The 23,476-nt window shown below is 38.2% G+C and overlaps 1 protein-coding gene across 3 annotated transcripts in view; it reads right to left on the bottom strand.

Annotated features, from left to right (window-relative positions):
• Nucleotides 1–23,476, bottom strand: part of LOC114653743 (DNA topoisomerase 1-like) — a 57,680-nt gene that overhangs the window by 11,562 nt on the left and 22,642 nt on the right. For all 3 annotated transcript variants that reach the window (XM_028804236.2, XM_028804239.2, XM_028804238.2), the window contains 10 exons: nt 21,854–21,969; nt 20,991–21,112; nt 17,451–17,573; nt 17,160–17,347; nt 14,018–14,162; nt 11,009–11,152; nt 10,105–10,290; nt 5,195–5,263; nt 2,543–2,657; nt 432–559 (listed from right to left, as the gene is read on the bottom strand). In XM_028804236.2, the coding sequence (XP_028660069.1) occupies nt 432–559; nt 2,543–2,657; nt 5,195–5,263; nt 10,105–10,290; nt 11,009–11,152; nt 14,018–14,162; nt 17,160–17,347; nt 17,451–17,573; nt 20,991–21,112; nt 21,854–21,969 (1,336 nt within the window). The remainder of the gene's footprint in view (nt 1–431; nt 560–2,542; nt 2,658–5,194; nt 5,264–10,104; nt 10,291–11,008; nt 11,153–14,017; nt 14,163–17,159; nt 17,348–17,450; nt 17,574–20,990; nt 21,113–21,853; nt 21,970–23,476) is intronic.

Below are 23,476 nucleotides of genomic sequence, written 5' to 3'. Positions count from 1 at the left end.
TGATTTGAATGTGAATTTGTCATTTTAATTTAAAAAGTTATTTTTTGTTCACTATATATAAGATCATAAATCCAGCTATGTAACTTGAATGAAAGATTTAGCTTTCTGGAAGTTATGTATGCATACAAACACAGTATTTATCAATATCTGCAAACTTACATACATTAAAGTATACAAAACTCAACTGATTTTCAAGGCTGAATTCACACAAAATTATTTAGTGAACTTTTACATTACTCTCCAGCAGTGGTAAAATGGGCACTGTGACCAATTATAAATGATAGCAGAAAAGACAAAATGGTCAGTCATACAAGACAGTTCAGCAAAATCCTATTCTCTAAAAGACATGCAAGTGCAACACACATTTCAACACAATTTAATAAAAGAAAATAATAAATTATAACATACTGATTCAAAAAGATAAATCTCACCTTTGATTGAAGATTTTGCATGGATTTCTCAAATGTTTTAGGTGCAGCCCTTTGATGATTACAAAGAATCGCAACAGCTCTATTTGCACGATTATAGGACAGGATTTTTTCTGCAACTGTGCCATCAGCTAAAAAAAAAAAAAAGTTTCATAACATTACTTGTCTGCTCTTTTCCTAATGGCTCAGATTTATTTAGTATTTAGGATACGCAGCTTCATTATGTTTACCAGACACGATGCCCTGGAATCCTTTTCAAAGCGTGTGTGTGTGATTTGCCATTTAATAGCAACAGTAGTAATCATATCCTTGTATTTATATTCCTAACTGAATATTTTATTAGAATGCAGTGCACTTCTATATATTTAAATAAGATCTTGTGCTTGAGCAACAAGATTTCTTTACAAGGAAGCAATGCAAAAATCTCTTCTAAACTTTCAACTACTTGCTAATTTTGCATTGGTTGCACTACTTTTACGAACAGTCTTAATGAATGTCTCAACATTATGCAGACAGAATGTGAAATATTAAAAAGGTCTTTACACTCACAAACATTTCTATAGAATATTTTAGTACTAGGGTGTTGTACCATGTTAGCCATTATGAATGTAGAGAAAAGCCAAGCAAAATGACACCTTTTATTGGCTAACTAAACATACAAACATCTTGCCTGAAGAAGGGGCCTGAGTTGCCTCGAAAGCTTGCATATTGTAATCTTTGTAGTTAGCCAATAAAAGGTGTCATTTTGCCTGGCTTTTCTCTATAGAATATTTTAGAAACAAAACCACTAGTGATACTGCTTTCTAAGTTTATTTAGCAATTTAAGATAAAGTCTAAACTTTGGACATTACAAGAAGTCCTGTGATCAAAGTATTTGCATATACTGTATGCGAGAATACAATTTGCAGCATTGTGAAGGAATTGCCTGATTTCCACCTAATTTAACAAGCAGAATACTTACTGGTACCTTTGCACATTAATGAAAGTGCCAATTATATGATGGAGGGCATGGCTTTTACATACGTGGAAAAACATATCTTCAACTTAAGTTTGTTGAGTAATGAATATAGAACATCTTTTCTTCAACGGCTCTCATCAACATATTTTTACCCACAAGTTGAGTTATTTACATAATTTGGATAGTCATGTCTAACTGAAATGTTAAAGAATAAATTGGTTACCATGAAACATGATGGAAATGGATAATGCACACATACACTTGATGTCAATTACAGACTATGTAGTAGCATCCGCACCAATCACCTCTGTGCCAACATTAAGTTTTGTAAAACCATGATTAGCCACCACCTGCATGATGTTGATATATATTCCTGATAACTCCATTAACATCCCAAAAAAAAAAAAAAAAAAAAAAAAAAAGACTTCTATGATATTAAGAAAAATTGCACTAGGTAGCAGATAGGCATCAATTTCTCTTGTTTCTGATTGGGATAGAGTCATTGGAGATGCTGCTTTCTTAGAAGATATGGAGAAGACAGTTCTCAAAAAACTACAAATTAAAAGCATATAAATCACCAATACCATATCTCATGGTTTAGAGAGGTATAGCATATGACAACAGATTCCACAGTGACTGCTCTACAGTGTATGTATTTAAGATGGTCAACTTCATCTTCCTTCCTTTATGAGAACCATCAAAATTCACCATTATACTAGAATATTGCACTGCCACACACACTAATACCATCAAAAGAAAAAACACCACAAATACTTGGGTTCAGGCGCACACTGGACCCTTAAAACAAACAATCAGAATTCAAATACTATTGAAAGAGTATAGAATCTGTCACTTGCTCTCACATCAGCACTTGCTCCTGTCTTAATTTAAAATCAGAAGTAACCTTGATAATAAGAAAAGGAATGGTGATGCAGTCTCCATTATTGTCAATGTATATGACAATATCAAACATATATATGCAAGACTCATGGTAGATTCCTTTCCACCTGAAAATAGACCGGATCTGCCACACAACCAACTTAAAATCCTATTAATATGTAATGATCTCTACAATAAATAAATTATGAATATAAACTAGTAAACAACACTGAAAGATGTGCATTAAAGAAATGGCCACTTCCTGTCAGAAACTTACAGTCGGTGAGCTCCTTGAGTTGCTGTTGTAGGGTAATAGATGCATTGTAAGTTCGAAACACCTTGGCTGTCAGTCCATCCATGAGCTCACGGAGGTATTTATTTACAACATCAGTCTAAAAGAGAAGGAGAGACATGAGATCATACAGATTCAGAACATCCTCTAAAAACTATATCCTGACAACTGCTGCAAGATAAGTGACAACCTCATTAAAAAAAAAAAAAAAAATTATATATTATATACGGTAATCCCTCCTCGATCGCGGGGGTTGCATTCCGGAACCCCCCGCGAAAGGTGAAAATCCACGAAGTAGAAATCATATGTTTATATGGTTATTTTTATATTGTCACGCTTGGGTCACAGATTTGCACAGAAACACAGGAAGTTGTAGAGAGACAGGAACTTTATTCAAACACTGCAAACAAACATTTGTCTCTTTTTCAAAAGTTTAAACTGTGCTCCATGACAAGACAGAGATGACAGTTCCGTCTCACAATTAAAAGAATGCAAACAGATCTTCCTCTTCAAAGGAGTGCGCGTCAGGATCAGAGAATGTCAGTGAGAGAGAGAAAAAGCAAACAAATCAATAGGGCTGTTTGGCTTTTAAGTATGCGAAGCACCGGCGTATAAAGCAGTTGCAATGAAGGCAGCAGCTCACACCCCCTCCGTCAGGAGCAGAGAATGTCAGAGCAAGAGAGAGAGAGAGAGAGAGAAAAGTAAGTTGGGTAGCTTCTCAGCCATCTGCCAATAGCGTCCCTTGTATGAAATCAACTGGGCAACCCAACTGAGGAAGCATGTACCAGAAATTAAAAGACTCATTGTCCGCAGAAATCCGCGAACCACCAAAAAATCTGCGATATATATTTAAATATGCTTACATATAAAATCCGCGATAGAGTTAAGCCGCACAAGGCGAAGCGCGATATAGCGAGGGATTACTGTACAGTACTGTGAAAAAGTTTTAGGCAGGTGTGAAAAAATGCTGTAAACAAAGAATGCTTTCAAAAATGGAAGTGTTAATCATTTATTTTCATCAATCAACAAAATGCAGTGAATGAACAAAAGAGAAATCTAAATCAAATCAATATTTGGTGTGACCACCCTTTGCCTTCAAAACAGCCTCAATTCTTCTAGGTATACTTGCACACAGTTTTTGAAGGAACTCGGCTGGTAGGTTGTTCCAAACATCTTGGAGAACTAACCACAGATCTTCTGTGGATGTAGGCTTCTTCACATCCTTCTGTCTCTTCCTGTAATCCCAGACACACTCAATGATGTTGAGATCAGGGCTCTGTGGGGGCCATTCCATCACTTCCAGGACTTCTTGTTCTTCTTTACGCTGAAGATAGTTCTTAATGACTTTGGCTGTATGTTTGGGGTCGTTGTCCTGCTGCAGAATAAATTTGGGGCGAATCATATGCCTTCCTGATGGTATTGCATGATGGATAAGTATCTGCCTGTATTTCACATCATTGAGAACACCATTAATCCTGACCAAATCTCCAACTCCCTTTGCAGAAATGCAGCCCCAAACATTCAAGAAACCTCCACCATGCTTCACTGTTGCCTGCAGACACTCATTATTGTACCGCTCTCCAGTCCTTCAACGAACAAACTGCCTTCTGCTACAGCCAAATATTTCAAATTTTGACTCATCAGTCCAGAGCACCTGCTGCCATTTTTCTGCACCCCAGTTCCTATGTTTTCGTGCATACTTGAGTCGCTTGGCCTTGTTTCCACGTCGGAGGTATGGCTTTTTGGCTGCAACTCTTCCATGAAGACCACTTCTGGCCAGACTTCTCCGGACAGTAGATGGGTGTACCTGGGTCCCACTGGTTTCTGCCAGTTCTGAGCTGATGGCACTGCTGGACATCTTCCGATTTCGAAGGGTAATAAGCCTAATGTGTCTTTCATCTGCTGCACTAAGTTTCCTTGGCCGACCACTGCGTCTACGACCTCAGCGTTGCCCGTTTCTTTGTGCTTCTTCAAAAGAGCTTGAACAGCACATCTTGAAACCCCAGTCTGCTTTGAAATCTTTGTCTGGGAATGACCTTGCTGATGCAGTATAACCACCTTGTGTTTTGTTGCTGTGCTCAATCTTGCTATGACATGACACTGTCTTCCACAACCTCACCTTGGTAGCAGAGTTTGGCTGTTCCTCACCCAGTTTTAAGCCTCCTACACAGCTGTTTCTGTTTCAGTTAATGACTGTGTTTCAACCTACGTGTGACATTGATGATCATTAGCACCTGTTTGGTATAATTGGTTGATCACACACCTGACTAGAATCCTACAAAATCCCTGACTTTGTGCAAGTGTACCTATAAGAATTGATGCTGGTTTGAAGGCATAAGGTAGTAACACCAAATATTGATTTGATTTAGATTTTTCTTTTGTTCGCTCACTTTGCATTTTGTAAATTGATAATAAACAATCATTATTTATATTTCTGAAAACATTCTTTGTTTACAGCATTTTTTCACACCTGCCTAAAAGTTTTGCACACTACTGGATATCTTAACAACATACACATTTTCAGCAACTTATATTGTTATTGATAAAGGGGTAGCTAAAAAGACAAGCAACATTTAGTGGTCATATCAAAACAATCCAAACTGTTAGCTTTTATTTATTTTTACAGCAGATACTCACAGTAAGTCGGTCAAACAGATCGTCATCTGGGTTCTTGTTCTCCATAAATCGATGCAAGTTTTTAAACACCTGAAATAAAGGGCAGTACAGTGGAACCTCAGTTTGCAAGCATAATAATTTGTTCTAGAAAAGTGCTCGCAATCCAAAGCACTCGTATATCAAAGCAAATTTCCCCATAAGAAATAATGGAATCTCAGATGATTCGTTCCACAACCCAAAACTATTCATATAAAAATGATTAATACAAAATATAAACTAAAAATACATAAAACAAATTAACCTGCACTTTACCTTTGAAAAGAATCATGGCTGGTGTGAGTGAGTTTCTAAACTCTTGTGGGATTCCACCCAACTGGACAACACACAGAAGAGCATCCCAAAGCAACCACAGGTTCCCAGCGCTGTATCAGTTCACCATAAAAGCGAATCCGAAAAGATTGCAGACATGCTGCAAGTGTCTGCCATTTATGGGTGATACATGGACCAAGGAACATTATAAATGTGCAGGGCGCAGTATTACTTGGCCACTAACCTGGCCCCGACCTTGCCTGATTGCTGTGTGTGTATAGGAGAGTGGCAGATCCCGCTACAATAAATAACCGTGCTGTTCCTGTTTCAAGCGGAATAAAGCTGGTGTCGCTAAAGTACTGAGACTCAGCTTCGTGTTTCGGGGTGCAAGACAGAGACTCACACGTTACAACACACACACATGGTCACAATGCTATAGTAAACAGTATACACTCATACAGATGTTGACTATATGAGTGAGGCACACCGACCGAGCCCGAGAATGGGAGACAATTGGCCACAATCCCGCATTGAGAGAGAGAAGAACCATCAGCTCAGCTGTGATCACGTGACGCTCGGCAGACAAAGTGTATACGTACTACTCGGATTGCAAGACCTCGCTCATTTATCAAGTAAAAATTTTAGCTCATCTTGCAAAACACTCACAAACCAAGTTACTTGCAATCTAAGGTTCCACTGTATTAACCATAAAATATAAGAATGTGTAAAATGAACGTTCTGCATATTTAGAAGGGATTTCCCACATAAACTCTGTCAAGACATTAAACTTTACTTAGTCACTAATTTGGCATCCCTTTAGGACACATTTCTCTTTGTAACTGGGTCACACTTCACAACACCCATTTCTATTTTGACATAATTTTCACTAACCTCCTTCGCATTAGACCCAAGCATCACTTGGGCTGTAAAAACAGTGCTAAAAGCATGAGTCCAGAGCATCACTCGGGCAACTGCATAGCCATGTTTCTTTAAGCGTTAGACTTAAGGATTATTTGAGCTGTAAAACTGCCAACAGCGTTAGTGTCGAGTGTTGCTTGGGAAATAATATAGGTGTGTCTTGTGTAAGCGACAGGCCCGAGTGTTACTCAGGCAATGGTGCAGATATGTCTTCTCCTAGACTCTCTGGCATCTTGTAAGAAACATTTTTCAGCAGCCCAGGAGTTGCACACTCTTGACAGTGATACAAGCAATGATGATGAAGTGAATCTGTCTTCAGGCAGTGGAATTGAAACAGACTGTGAATTTGAAAATGATTCTGATGAATCCAAAAGTGACACTCATATCAATCGCACATATGCAGTGTGCTGTTCGAAAACTGATCAGTCTGGAAATAAAATCTGCAAGGAATCACACTACTATTGCCCCTACCGTGACGCTGGATTTTGTTTTTCACTACACAAACGACACATTTTGACAGTATATATGGTATCAGAGTAATTTTTATTATTCGTTATTATCAATGGTAATGGACAGGTTGACAGACGAGATTAGACAAGAGTCCCTGTGGACTATGATGTTTGCTGATGACATTGTTATCTGTAGCGAGAATAGAGAGCAGGTTGAGGAGATCCTGGAGAGGTGGAGATATGCTCTAGAGAGGAGAGGAATGAAGGTCAGTAGGAAGAAGACAGAATACATGTGTGTGAATGAGAGGGATGTCGGTGGAATGGGGAGGATGCAGGGAGCAGAGTTAGCGAACATACATGAGTTTAAATACTTGGGATCAACAGTACAGATTAACAGGGATTGTGGCGGAGAGGAGAAAAAGAGAGCTCAAGCAGGGTGGAATGGGTGGAGAAGAGTGTCAGGAGTAATTTGTGACAGATGGGTATCAGCAAGAGTGAAAGGGAAGGTCTACAGTAGTGATGGGAACTCCGGCTCTTTTCAAAGCTTCGGCTCTTTTGGATCAGCTCCCTTTAAAGAGCCGGCTCTTCGTTTAGTATCACTTGGATGCTTATATTTTAGCCTAATTAAGCAATTATGAATGGTTTGTGTATAGCCTAAGCAATTTCTTATTCATTGTTTTCAGACATTACGTATTTTATGCCTTTTTTCATTACAATAAATACACAGTTACTTTTGTTTAACATTTTAATAAAAGCTTTAAATGAACAACTTAACACAAAACCACAGCAAACACAACAAACCAATTAAAGGCCAAACTCAACAACACCACCACACTATGACTCTTTGAATAAAAGTTTTTAGGCCAGGTTGGCATTCAGAAATGCCAGATGCCACAGCTTATGTGGGCTGATGCGATTTCTCCTCTCCGTGATTATATGTCCTGTTTTTGAGAAGACTCTTTCTTAGGGGACCGATGTAGCGACAATGCAAATTATTCCTACCATTGCCTTAACCAGGCGTGGGTAGACTGCAGCCTTGGCCTCCCACCAGCTCAGTGGGTCTTCAGCTCTTTGGATGAGGGGCTCCTCAAGATAGGACCTCAACTCCAGCATAGCATCAGCTGTGGGATTTCTCTTTGCAGTGTCTCCTGTTGCTCTTTCGTCAAAGAGCCTCCACACAGCAGAAGCTTGTGGTTCCTGTGAACATGCCCCTGCTCCAATTTCTTCCTCTTGGCCATCTGATGGAGGAGCAGACAGGCTGCTGGGGTTGCATCTTGCTGCTGCTGCACTTATTCTTTGAAATGCCTCATCCACAGCTCTTGTTATTAAATGGTACTTTTTTTTTTCCAGAGCAGTGGTTTCTGAAAGCACAGTGTTGTACACCATCCTCAGATATATAGTTATGGAATAATTGTTTGGGACAAAGTTTTTCTGCTAGGGAGAACATACATGGGGTTTAAGGCCTGTACAAAAGTTGTAAATCCTCTGTCCTCCACAATGGAAAATGGTTAAAAGTCGCTAGTTATCATTTTAGCCAGCTCCTCATCTACACTTATTTGTTTGGCGTCATTTGTTTTGGAATAAATGTGCTTATTTTGGTTTGAACTGAAGACCGTGTTATACCTGCAGTTTTCGGTAAGACAGTGGATGCTGCAGCAGAAGTACTTGGCTCTTTTCCAGAGTCAGTGGATGGCAGGAGAGAGGGCACGTTCTCCTCCAGTTGCACAGATGGGTGGGTGGTTCTTATAGGTCTGTGCAGGTTTGTTGTTGACCCTGCTCTAACGGATATTTTCATATTACAAATTCTGCACTTAGCTTTGCAGTCTCCAATATCACTGAAATGCAGCCAGATGCTGCTTCTTTTTCGGCTTTCACTCAATTCTTCTCTCTTTTTTTCTTCACGATGCGCTTGCATTTAAATCTGGCTCCTCGTCTGTCACAGTGACAGGTACACAGAGCGCACCTGGCCTGTTCCAACACTCGCTGTCTTCGCTGCCCCCCTTTATTCTTTCACATAATGGTACGATCCTAGTCCGATGTGTCGTTCGTGAACGAACCGGCATTATGAGCCAATGTTCTGTGTGCCTGTATAAATAAATTCCCGCCCCTGCCGAATGGATTTTCAGCAGAGCTGAGCAGGAGCCACTGAAGCTTCGGCTCTGCTCAACGGGCATTGGCTCCTCTCGTTCGCTTCAAAGCATCGGCTCTTAGAGCCGGCTCGTTCGCGAACGACACATCACTAGTCTACAGGACGGTAGTGAGACCAGCTATGCTATATGAGTTGGAGATGGTGGCACTGACCAGAAAGCAGGAGACAGAGCTGGAGGTAGTAGACTTAAAGATGCTAAGATTTGCACTGGGTGTGACAAGCATGGACAGGATTAGAAATGAGTACATTAGAGGGTCAGCTCAAGTTGGATGGTTGGGAGACAAAGTCAGAGAGGTTAGATTGCGTTGGTTTGGACATGTGCAGAGGAGAGATGCTGAGTATATTGGGAGAAGGATGATAAGGATAGAGCTGCCAGGGAAGAGGAAGGCCTAAGAGAAGGTTTATGGATGTGGTGAGAGATGAAATGCAGGTGGTGGGTATAACAGAACAAGATGCAGAGGACAGAAAGATATGGAAGAAGATGATCTGCTGTGGTAACCCCTAATGGGAGCAGCCAAAAGAAGAAGAAGATTATTTGTATTATACTTTCTACACTTCTGACTTTGTCCTTTTAGTGTTTTGCACATTTTACAGAGGAAAGATCAGACTTAATAAATATATAATTCTTCCAAGCCAAAAAATGTAATGCTTTTTAAAGTTTTTCCTCAATAAAAATGTAACACTAAGGAGGCTACTGCTATACAAACGAAGAACTCATGCGGCATCAAACAATATATTAACAAGGACATTTACTGAAAGAATCAGACACAATGTATTCATTTACAAATATCACTAGTAAAATGTTTTGGATAATTTCATCAATATTATATTAATAGTTAAAATGTTTTTCGTTTTCTGATGGCAGAAATGGTCAGAAATGTATTATAAAACTAATAATTCTGAGAAAGCAGGTGCTTTGTAGTGGTAAAGCATCAGAGCATGAGAGCAGGAAAAAGGCAGCTCAGCTGGTAACTTCTTGATTTGGAATTCAATGCCCAAGCTTGTATAGTTTAAAACATAATATTTAGCATCACATTGTCGCACAAAAAATATCTGTTGCCAACACAAAAAAAAAAAAAAAAAAGACACACAAAGGGCTAGTTTACCGCTTTCTCCACAGGCACTTTGTTATAGTAACGAATGGAATCCTTTCCAAGGAAGTCAAATTCTACAACATACTCTTTCCCATCAAGCTTCTCATGAAGTTTAATATGCTCCACCCTCAAAGAGCAGCAGCCAACAGTGTCTGCTGTCTCACCTTCTTCCTTCTCATTACCTGCTCTGAGAGCTAGCTGAGGACAGACAGAAAATTGAGACATTGCCATTTAGTTACAACGATAATACAATCATTCTATATTATCATCATATACTGTATCATTTACAAAAGAACCAATCGTTTCAAGAAAAAGAAATTTAAAAAATGGTGCACTTGTCTGTATTATTACATTTGAAACTTTGTCAAAGAAAATGTTTTTAAATTTCTATTTTATATTATCTTAAGTGTATATCTCACATTCTAATCTTAGGTTAGAATGATTGGTACACCTCCAATAAAGAGCAACACAAATGGTAATAACACATCGTTACTTGGAGAGTGGCATTAACCAAGGTGTATTTGCCTCCATTGTCTAGGTTATTCTAGAGGACGGAGTGTGTCATTCCTTAGCATCTTGGTTGTTCATGCTGGAGCAGGCAAGTTCCTTTGTAATGTACTGAGAAGTGAATGGCTGCGAAGGTATCACGTATAAATCAGTGTGCAAGTAGATAGGGCCAAGTGTGTATGTATTAAGCTTATGGTGTGAGAGTAGGTCAATACATAATGAACCTGATAAGTCCGATATTAAAGATGAAGCAAAGAAAACTTTATAAAAATAAAAAAGCCTTTTTTTCTACTTCTATCCCTAAAGAACTAAGAACTTTCAAGACAGAGGTCAGAATAATAAAAGACAGCATATTTTTATGTGAAAGCTAGCAGGTCTTCAAAATAATTTATAATGCCATGCCAAGTACCTTGTCTATAAAGTAAAGTGCAACTCCTCTCTGTCTTTTCTTCATTTCATAGGATTTCCAATCTGTTCGATACTGCAAGCGAATGGAATCCACAACATCTTTCAGCTTGCGTGCAGTTTCAAACTTTTGCCAGTCTTTTTCTCCCTAAAATTTGTAGAGTCAATAAATTATTTTCCCAACGCTTACAATCAATATTTCAGCATTAAGTATACAATCAGCTTAATCCAGTTTGATAATCTCAGATGATGAGTCTTACCTTGGCTACATTTAGTATAAAACAGGGTTTAACTCAGCATACAGCACCTGGTCCATGTCACTCCAAAATTAACCAATTAAAAATAATTTCTAAACATTATATATATATTATATATTTCTAAACATATATCTACACATATATACACATACATACATACATACATACATACATTATATTAAATGACCCCATATAAAGTAAAGGTGTTTCTATAAAGAAACTGCATTTATATTTAACTAAAAATCTTTTTACTAAACAATATTTAAGAAAAACTCAAATCATCAAAATAATTTAAAATTTGTTTTTCTTCAAACTACTAGTAGCCTGTTCACTGGTTACATCTCAAAGCATACAGTATCAAATCAGCCAGTTTTCCATGCAGAATCAATAAAAACACAGTACAGTACATCCAAAACAAGTACAGTGTATTGAGATTCTATAAAGTATCCTGCATGCAAATCATTGAAAAAATTAGTCTGATTTTATATCCAAAGTTATTTACTTTGATTACTACCCCTACTTCTTTAGAAGTCAAGAATAAATCCCATGAATAATCTTTTTCATCTGTTTCTTTACAATTTTCAGAAAAGTGTATACAAGACTACTTTTTGCAAATTTTATTTGCATGAATTTTAGATACTTCTGATGCCGACCAGACTTTGATTAAACTTGTAATTCCAAAATGGAAGGTCTTAAATTCTCTCTCTTTTTTAGGGTGCATAACAACTTGAGTTGCTGCTCAACAGCTCATGAAATAAACAAAGATGTAAACAGCAATGTTTCATGTCTTGTGTCCTCAATCTCATTTATTTTTACATCTAACATCTAGTTTTAATGGCTAAAATGCTTGCTGTTAAACAATAGCTATGATGAGCAAGGCTTGCTCATAGTTATTGCAAAAGCAAGTTTTCATATGCTTTGATCCAACAAAGCCACTGTCTAACTATCTGTGCATATGTTTTAGTATCATTACAAAAAATATTCCTTAAAGTTATGTGTGCTATTTATAGTAGCTAACATTAACACGCGAACATCATATGTATAGTTAAATCACATATTTGTTAATTAAACAATTTCTGTTTTCTCAAGGCGCATGCATGGCTTTCATTGAAAGTTCTTCTACCTTATTTTTAAACTTTAAACGCTTATTTTGCAGGCCCTGGATTATTTACCTAAAAGCTCCATAAATAAAACATCACAAAAAGTAACAATCTTAAAATTATTTCACTTGCCCACTCTGAAAGCCAAACTGTCTAATGAACTAGGGTGACACATTTCTATATACGGTAATATAACAAAGTTCATGTTCTTGGCTGCTTGTTAGATATAAAAAACATTTTAGGGACCATTAACAAGTACAAGTCAGTCAGATGTACATCGGACACTTACATTTTAGATACAACCATCTTTTCTTTTGGAGATGCACACAAACCTGAGATCAGAGGCTTATAAAGTCATAACAAATATGCATTATTCAGATGTAAATAAAGCTGCTTCAACTCTCAATCACAATTGACTCTTCCAAGTTAAAGCAAGTATTTAGTCAACTCTCCATTATAACCCAATCTACACAAACCCTACTATGCAGTATTCTGACCAATTCCACCCATGATGTTATTAAAATGAAATCAAATTCCTAACAAGCTCTTGAGAAAAAAAATTCCCCTCAGCCTGGAAAATCATAGAGAGTTGTTTTAAGACTACAGGTCTTTAATAAATTATAGTCAGCACTCTATTGTCTAAATGAGAAATGTTTGAGACACTAGCTACTAATTTTTCATTGCAGCATAGATTAACAGAAGACAGATGCTAGGTTTAAGTAAATGTGTAATATACACAGACAACTGCAGATAGTATAAGCAATGAAATATTAGAAAAAGCAATAAAGTGACAGCCTCTATTTAAAACCAGATAACCAGACTACCAATGAAACCGCACTGCAAACAAGTAAGCAAGACTTGTTCTACATTTAAGAATTCTCAAAAGGTAAGGACTGACATGTCTATGAGCCTGACAAAAATGGTACTTTGCAGAAGTATTTATACCTTTAATCAATTCTTACTATAACATAGAAAATAAATAAATGAAGTAATTTTGAATCTCAAAATTGAAATAAAAATATTACAGAGAACAAATATTAGTGTAGGATTTTTTATTCAGTAGATTTATAAAAATTGGTGAAAGGTCTGAATGCTTCTGCAAGGCACTGTGGATTGGTTCAGCAATAGCTGTACTACAGATGTATACATGATAGTGGTGATGAAGGTCAAAATTTACCAACATTATCTACTAATTTAATTCTCAACAGTGGTTATAAAGTTTCAGTAGTCACCAGTAACTGGGGGAAATGATTCTTCTCTGACTTTATGCTTACCTTTTGTCAGCTATTTATGTATTGTCACACGACAAATTAATATTTATTTCTTAATTGGCCATCTTCAGCTGATGATTTTCAGTATAATATTACAATGAGGAATTGATCCTAGCAGTTATGATTTAACTCTTTTAACAAGTGCTTCACAACTGAGGACAGGTTGACAGGTGTAACTTATATATATATTTTTTACAAGTAAATTTATTTTTTTTACATGTAGTCTCCTCTTTACAACTTGCCTCCACAACAACTTCTAATTTTAACTCACCATACTAATTATTAACTTTCAGAATAATAACAAAAAAGGTAAATGTTTATTCGTGCCTCCAGAAAAACTGACCACAAACGAATATGCATTATTTTCACAAAACCATCTACTAACCTTAAGCTTAGAACTTGAATTTAACATAATGTATTTGATAGCTCCCTGGATATTCTCTGTCCATGAAGCAAGCCAAGTCACTGTGTTATCATGCCGGACCTCTTTCCATTTATGACCAGGTGGGGGCTTTGGGATGCCTGAATCTCTGCCAAATCAAAGTTATAAAATCATCATTTCACTTCAACAACTTGATATGTATTTTAATGTGAATTTAGTGATAGCTTAAAGGATATGTTCAGTATTTTTCAAGTCAAATTATTTCTTCACAGTCCTCTATCTATCCATTATCCAACCCGCTATATCCTAACTACAGGGTCACGGGGTCTGCTGGAGCCAATCCCAGCCAACATAGAGCACAAAGCAGGAAACAAACCCCGGGCAGGGCGCCAGCCCACCGCAGGGCACACACACACCAACACCAAGCACAATTTAGAATCGCCAATGCACCTCACCTGCATGTCTTTGGACTGTGGGAGGAAACCGGAGTACCTGGAGGAAATCCATGCTGACACGGGGAGAACATGCAAATTCCACACAGGGAGGTCCCGGGAAGCGAACCCGGGTCTCCTAACTGTGAGGCAGCAGCGCTACCCACTGCGCCACCGTGCCATCCTTCACAGTCATTGTATTTATTAATTTGCTGCACAAGACTGCATTCTAAAGAGAAATGCATTTTATACATTTTTAAATAATAACTAGCCTACTCCCGTGTTTTGCATTCTGGTGTTCCAGCACTGGTGGTGAGGGAACTTTAAAACATACCAAATATGTCCATTCTGAAGTAGCAAAAGGTTTTGATTCAAGAGAACGTGCCTTCCATATTTCTAAGGCATGCTTGTGACAATAAAATTAAACTGGAAATAATAATTTTATCACATATTCTTGGTGCTATTTTTTTGAAGTAACCGCACATTACTTGTTCACTGAAAGTGGCAGTCTAGAAAAAACCACCTACCCTTACTTACACCTACTTTCCTTCCAAAATTCTGTTTCTTTAGCAGCTATTCCCTACCATGGCTGTAACACCAGACAGATGCACGCTCATAGGATTATTTTTTCCTAAACAGTGCTCAACCTGACAGAATACCACACACATGCTCAGTATTCTCCATCATCGAAGCATATGCATGCATTACTAACGGCAAAAGCAGGCAACACCTTTGCAGAATAACAAAATAAGCTCCCACACAGTTAAAGAATATAAGCAATAGTGTGTTTTTTTCAGTTATTATGTCTAGTGAATTTCCCCCTGGGATTAATAAAGTATCTATCTATCTATCTATCTAGTTTTCTACACAGTAAAAGATCGTAATTCATATCTGGGCATCAGCATTGAGTAGCAATCACTGCGTTCGCTGAAGACTTTACAAAGTGAATAAGAAGGTTGTCACAAAGCTAGAATCTCTTAACAATAGTTTACTATTTCCCCCCTTCTTAAAACATGTATATGCTGTATTGCAATACATGTGTAATCTGAAGATGTGGATCCATACTTGATAATTTTACCATGAAAAATGGGATGTATTCAGTAGGATTTAAGGCTTATTATAGGCTGACATCCCCAGTAGCCATAGTCTCCATTATAAAATGCAAGAGCAGGATAGTTATCTTTAAAAAAGCATAAAATAAGCTTTACTTTAAATTGAGATTTCATGAGGCAAATTAGTATATACCATAATTGTGAAGAAACAGCTTAGACTTGAAAAATACAAACTTATCCTTTAAATGCTGCTTCATCTCTCAGTCTCTCTGACATAACCTGGATGCCATTATATTCCGTTACTTTTTACTTTTTAACAAACAGACCTACAGTATTTAAGGTAGGCCCTTAGAAACAATGACTTTTGCCTAAATCACCTCTAGATCCCAAGTTTGTAGCCCTTGAAAGTCTTAAATCAATAACATTGACTTTATACGAAATGACAGCACTGCCATCTTTTGTGCTTCTAATCAGTAAAAACAATTTTCAAAAAAAGTACACAAAACCACAATGTCAGGTCTGAGAAAAGAAGAAATAAAGTTTTAGAATTAAGTACAGCATGAAACGGAAACAAATAATAAGAACTTTTCTCCATAGGCCAGGTCAGCACAAACTTAAAAGTTTTAACAGGATACATCTCTTGAGAAATACAGATAGGAAAACACCTAATACAATAAATGGTGGGTCAGCCACGATCAATGTGTTTGGAGTTACTGGAAAGGGGACACATTAACTACAGGAATACTAATGGCTCTAGAATTAACAGATAAAGATCCAGCAATCATCTAGTGATAAACTGTAGAATCACCTACTCTTCTATCACCTATTTATATTGTGGCACCAACAGGGGGAATGCCAGCCACATTACCCGACACAGACAGACGCAGTAAGTCCAAGTTCAAAACACACATGATTTTTATTTTTCTTTTCCTTGTGGGAAACAGCTTCCCTCATCCCCACAAGTCAAGCACAGTCCTAAGCACAGTTCAGCACACAATTCTTTTTTGTCTATTTCCTTTTTCTCTTCTCCTCCCAACTCTGGCTCACCAAGTAGTGTCTGCTGGCCCCATATATAAGGCACCCGTAAGTGCTCCAGGTGTTTGATTACCTACTTCCGGCAGCACTTCCAGGTGTGGCAGAAGAACTGCCCGTGTGGGCTCAGCAGTTGCTGCAGCACCCATGGACCCCAACAGGGCTGTACCAAACTCCAACTCCCATGGAGCCTTGTGAGAGTCCTAAGCACCGATGCAACCCAGGGGGGCTGCCATCTAGCGCTCCAGGGCAATTAATGCTCTGGCCACGCTTGCTCCCCTGCTCCTCCCAGCGTGGAGGAATCCAGGCCGGGCAAGGGCCCCGGCCGTCTGCCACAATGTATAGGCATGCAGTACAACCTGACCAATTACGCAATCTCATCACATCCCTTCCTGTACAGGGAAAGCGATCAAACATTTGAAGACATACTTTAATTTTTTTTTTTTTTTTACAATAAAGCATACTGTAAACAAATAGTCTATATATGTATGCAGCCAACAACCTGAGTATTAAACAGGCATTGCTTATGTTTAGTTGTACATGAAGAATGGATTCGGTACAAGTCCCAATAGTATCTTTTACGACACACTACCTCACTCTTAGATTAAAACAAACATGCAACTCCCTTACTTGCTGCAGTTTATTATAACATCTTCTGGCATGATTCTCCGTTTAAGCATTCCCATTTTAGGGTGGTCTCCACGACCCCTGAACAGTCCTGGGGGTTCAATTTTAAAATTTCCAATTTTTTCTTTGTGCCCATCGAGTATACAATAACCAAATTCTTTCTGCACTTTCTCCTGTTCTGCCTTTAGCTCCTATTTAAACAAAACAACACTTTGAATAAGTAAAAGAGAAAAAAATCATTTTATCAGAAAAACATTTATTAAAAAATATTTCAATATTTTACCCTAAAATTACCTGCTTCTTTTCCTTTGGTAACGCCTTCCTTTCTTCTGATTTTTCCACAAAATATTTGTGCATTTCTGCAAAATCACATTTTTCAAGATGCTTGATCATTTTTTTTTCTTCTTCAGTCATCTCCTACAATACACCAAACCAATCTCTGAGAACAAAGTGAACATCTCTACAATAAACACTCTGGTGTTTTACAAAGAAATCAAGAATTGCAAAATTTCCCCAGCAGACAAATAAGTTCCATCTATAACAATACTGGAAGAATGCTAAAAGCAATCCATGATTCTGGCTTTTAGATAAACGAAAAATTTTAAGTACAAGTCATTCATTCACGACTTCGTATTTCAGAATTTTTTGACCTCTCTTACTCTAATACAGGGTTGCAGTGTAATCTACATAATATTAGGTAGGGTTACACGGCACACCAGTACTGGGAACGTTCTGAAAAGCCCAAGTTTTAAAATGGTGCAGCACCAGCAATTCGGGATTTTCAGTACTTGAAGAAAACGTCAGCTTTTTTCTCAAAACGCAAACACTTCATCACAATCAGAAATTTACAGGCCCCTCCCCCACTTAAGGCTTCAACACAATTGGGACTTTGGTGAAATTCAAACTGCATGTTTCAATGCTATCAGAACTTCACAGGGACTTCCCCTCCTTGTTTCTGTGATGCGAATGGGACTCTGCATTCCTCGCTTTTGCTTTGACATAATCAGGACTTCATAGCAACCATATCCCGATTCACATCCCCAAATGTGATCAGAACTTCATAGCTATCCAGAAGGAAGCGGAGCATAGTTTGGCACAATCAGGCTGCACACCAGGCAAATGAGAAATTGTGCAGAGTAAGACTGGGGATTTGGAGTTATCCATTATTTCGTTTGGAACTGTTTTGTTATGAGTACTTAGGTCCAAAAGCTAGTATCAATACCGAGGTCAAACTTTTAGTACCAATCAAACACTAGTACTGGGTTCTAGCAAGGAAGCTAAGGCAGGTTGACAGTCCATTGTAGGCTAATTATTCATGCTGGCTCAACTTAAACTCACAAATCAACCTTACATACATCTCTTTGTGTAACACAGCACAACAATTTTTCTGAAAAGTCTTGCTTCCTGAAAAGTGGTTTTACTGCATCACGTAGGAACTCGGAGAAGTAGACATTTAAATGTTTACTGACAATAACGTATTTAGTCACGTTTATGTTTCACAAAAGCTATTAAATTCAACAGAAATAAAAGTGTTTTGCTCCCGGTTTTCTTTTGTATTCAATGTCTGGTGCATCACATTGCAGTGTCCAACAGTAGTCAGCAAGCATTGACGGATTCCAGTTGCCCTGGTATCGTTTCTCCATCGTAGCAATGTCCTGGTGAGACTTTTCACCATGTTTGTCACTGATAGCACAAAGATTTGCAGGGAAGAAGTCCAAGTGTGAGTGGAGGAAATGAATCTTGAGTGACATGTTGCACTTCATTGTCTTGTATGCTTTGAGAAGTTTGTCTACCAGCTGAATGTAGTTTGGGGCTCTAATTGCCCAGAAAATTGTCAACAACATCTCTGAAGGCTTTCCAGGCAATTTTTCCGGCCCAACTAACAGATCTTCAAACCGCTTGTCACTCATAACATGTCTGATCTGGGGACCAACAAAAATGCCCTCTTTGATCTTGGCGTCAGTTATTCTTGGGAACATCTGTCTTAAATAACGAAAACATTTGCCTTCCTTGTTCAGTGCTTTCATGAAATTCTTCATGAGTCCCAGTTTTATGTGAAGAGGAGGCAAAAATATCTTTGCCGGGTCAACAAGTGATTCATGTGCCACATTTTTCTGTCCTGGAACTAACTTTTTATGGAGTGGCCAGTTCTGTCGAGAATAGTACGACTCTTTGGCACGGCTGTCCCATTCACAGATGAAACAACAGCACTTTGTACAGCCGAGCTGCAGTCCTAGTAATACAGCAACGGCTTTAAGATCTGTACAGATATTCCAGTTGTACCTGCTATACTGGACGTGCTTCAGCAACAGTTCCATATTCTCATACGTTTCTTTCATGTGTTCTGCATAGCCCACAGGTACTGAAGGATAAACATAGCCATTGTGTAGAACAGCTTTCAGGTTTAACATTGATGAATCAATGAAGAGACGCCACTCTTCCGGGTTGTGATCACAACCCAAGGCTGAGAACAATCCTTCAATGTCACAACAGAAACAGAGACTGTCGACTTGTGCAAAAAGTTTGGTTATATCATGATGTCGACCTCGAAACACAGAAAATTTCGTACTTGGTGACAGTAAACACCATTCCTGTAGTCACGAACCCAGCAGCTCGACTTTTGCTTTTGACAGACCCAAATCTCTGACCAAATCGTTCAATTCGGACTGTGTTATCAGATGTGGATCGCCTGATGAGCACGGTTCAAAATCCGGGTCAATGTCACTGTCAGTACCCTGCATTGCAGTTTCTTCATCTGGTTTGTCTAAGGTCCAATCCTCTGGTGGTTTCAGAATTGGAAGACTGTCATCATGTGGCACAGGTCTCATTGCTGAAGGCAGATTAGGATATTCAATTGGCTTCTTGTTTTTGGCAGAGAAACCAGACACATTAGTCAAACAGAAGTAACAGTCTGTCACATGGTCTTTCCTGTTCTCGCGATATCATTGGAACAGTAAATGGCATTGTCTTTCAAGTGCCTCTGAGCCAGGCTCTCAGACTGACAGAACATGTCGCACAGCAAATGTGAGGTGCCCATTTCTTGTCTTGATCACCAATTTTGCAGCCGAAATACAGATGATAAGCTTTCTTCATAACAGCAGTCATCCAACGTCTCTGAGGCGCAAGTGTATATTCGCCACAGATATAGCAGAATGTATCGCGGCTTTTTACGACATTGACAAGACATATCGCCAGACACCAAAATGTCTATAGCATCAAACTTACTTACTGCTATATTGCTATAGATACTATACTTTACATACACACCGACTATCTATATTAACCAAATGAGCAGGATCGGTGTATGCAAGCCACCTTTATAGCATGCCAAGACAGCGTCAAGCTCGTTCAGACCTGCCCAGGATGTCAACTTCCACAGAACAGCTTCCAACCTGGCCTGATTCCAAGCCTGGACATGCCCAGCCTGCACAAACCGTTGTTGAGAAGTCACTTACGGGAGCGAAAATGTTTGGATACAAATATAACAAAAAATCATGACAAAACTGAAGATTTCTCTGAAACAGTACGTGATGGGTAAATTTTGATGTGATATTCGTGATCAGCACCCAAAAATCTATAAGAAACACCCAATAGTGTTCAAGAAGCAAAAACTTTGTTGTGCAGTGTAATCAGAATAGCTAAGGAAACTCACATAGACACAAGGAGAATATGGCAACTTCTTCAAGGCTGACCCCAAGCTAAATATCAAACACAACAATCTGAGACTGTGAAGAAGGAGGTGTAATGATATGTGATTTTAAAACAAGAGCATTTTAATTTTAATCCACTGCCCTAAAAGGAATGACAATTTAACAGAGCAAGGAATGAACTTACCTTTCTCCAGTCATGAAAAAAATTCTTCTGGAATACCTCTTTTGCAGTATACTCATGGTCCAACATCTTTGCATAAAAGGTGGCTATCTCTTCCGTTTCTGGAGCAAGTTTCATGGGGTTCCCTTAAAAAGCATTTTAGAAACACTCATTAAAAATAAAGGGTCAGGGTATTTCAATTTTTTCGCTCTTAAAATTGTATGTGTTCCAAATGTATGGGTTACAGACAAAGTTTTATATTCTGCCAATGAAACTTAAGTTTCACAAAATACAATTAAAAGATTAAAAGGCACCATATACTTGATCCCATATATCACAGAAACAACTGAAGTCAGTTTAATTCAAACCTGTTCTATGAAGTAATCAAGGCATTCACATAAAAGAAGGTTTCCAAATTGCCAATTTGTCTGTCATGGACAAGTTCTTATTGGCCCATACCCCCAAGGATTTCTCAGGATTCCTGAACACCTAGCATATCACAATGCTCAACAGCACTTTGAGTTTGACAGGAGACTAAGGAAAGTTAATCCATTCCAACATATCCTAACAAACATCTACCGATTGTATAGTGGAAAACATTGGCTGCACCCAATCTGGTACAGTAACTACACTGGTGCACCTGCAGTGCCTCACAGCTGGGGGTTAAAATAGCATGTTCCCTTTCCTAAAATACTGAGGACATCAGATACCATTAACATTGTCTTTCACAATGCTTAACTAAAAGATACAGACATTCACTGACCACTACCCAATTGTCTGGACACTCATTAGGTTTAAGTGCGAAGCTAAATCTATTTAGCAATTCCCTAATGTGTAACACCTCATAAATGCCATAATAATTGTTTTTAACAGTAAACAGTTGTTACCATTATAGTAGAAGTGAACACTGTCAGGTAGTGGTTCATAGGCAGGTGCAAAAATTGGCCCTTTATGTCCAAGAAACTTCCATTTCGTGCCATCCAGAGATTTCCCTTCTTCCCACCTAGAAAAAGAAAGTACAATTAAAAGGTTTTAAGTGTAATTTTGCAAAAACACCTACACCACCCTAACTTGTAAAAAGCTACATCATTTTACCCCAATATCCATCAAACCATTCTTAAAAAAAGAAAACCTGACAAAAATAAAGGCAATAGTTTATACCAGTGTTTGTGAACTGCTGTTGCAAACTCACTGGGGGAGTTGGGGGATTTCAGTGGCTGAGAAGTTCACACTTAAATCCCCTGCTGTATCCATTTGCTGCTTGTTCTATTACAAACTTAATAATTCATATTTAGTTTCTAATCACACAAAGGAGCTTTCACATGTTGCTTGGGCTCATCAATGAACATAAAAAGATAACACTGGGCTACAAGGGCAAAAGAATAGCTGGTTTTTACAAGTACCTAAATCAATTAGAAAAACTGTATATGAAATTTTGAGAACAGCCACCAATTCAATAATTAAAACACAATTTCAACTCACAAAAGTGTCTAAAATTATGTAATGGCTTGAATGTCCTTGATGAACTGCTTAACAACAGTAGTGCATAACATTTTCCTATAGTTCTTTATTAATAATCCATCCATCCATTGTCTCCCGCTTATCCGAGGTCGGGTCGCGGGGGCAGCAGCTTGAGCAGAGATGCCCAGACTTCCCTCTCCCATACTTTCTAATATTTAAATTTTACCTTAAATTTTGATATTTGGCTACCCAAACATCCATCCTTCCATCCATCCATTTTCCAACCCACTGAATCCGAACACAGGGTCACGGGGGTCTGCTGGAGCCAATCCCAGCCAACACAGGGCACAAGGCAGGAACCAATCCTGGGCAGGGTGCCAACTCACCACAGTACCCAAACATTGTGGTCAAAAATTAAATTGGAAGTTGAACCCCCCACCCCCTGAATATACAGACTTGTTATAACAAGAACGTCCATTTTGTTATCTCAAACCATTTTTTGTGTTTTATAAAAGCTAAATATATAATAATTACAACCTCTAGAGGAAATGAAAGAAGTAACTATAGGAAACATAGGGCTTCACAATTAATCATATATTAATTGCAAGTACAGCCTTCCACTTGGTAGTTCTGCTTTGTCAGAAATTGATCTTTACCAGATACATACTGCTTTAAACATGCAATAAGTTTTTTAATCAAGCACAAACACATTCATCATGTGAATTGGAGGCACTCACATCACATTAACTATTACAAGAGACTGTGCTGAATGCAATCTTAGGAGTCTGGTCCACAACATCACGTTTTAAAAAGTGTGCCTTTCTTTCTCATGTTTACAACATCCTCCAAAAAAATTGAAAAGTAATTTTGAATCTACATTACCTAAATTTTCTAGATGTTTTACTATCAAAATTTGCTCAATAGAAATGATGATCAAAAAAGCACAGTGTGAAAGCTGTTGCAGCAAAGCAACAGTAAACTTTTATGCAGCCGTATAAAATTCAACTATATAGTTCATTAAGATGCAAGTGCATGAAAGATAAGACAGC

The sequence above is a fragment of the Erpetoichthys calabaricus genome, chromosome 6 (assembly GCF_900747795.2).
Source record: "Erpetoichthys calabaricus chromosome 6, fErpCal1.3, whole genome shotgun sequence".
NCBI classification, from domain to species: domain Eukaryota; kingdom Metazoa; phylum Chordata; class Cladistia; order Polypteriformes; family Polypteridae; genus Erpetoichthys; species Erpetoichthys calabaricus.
Note: the sequence above shows the minus strand (reverse complement) of the source record. Positions and strands in the feature narration are given on the sequence as shown.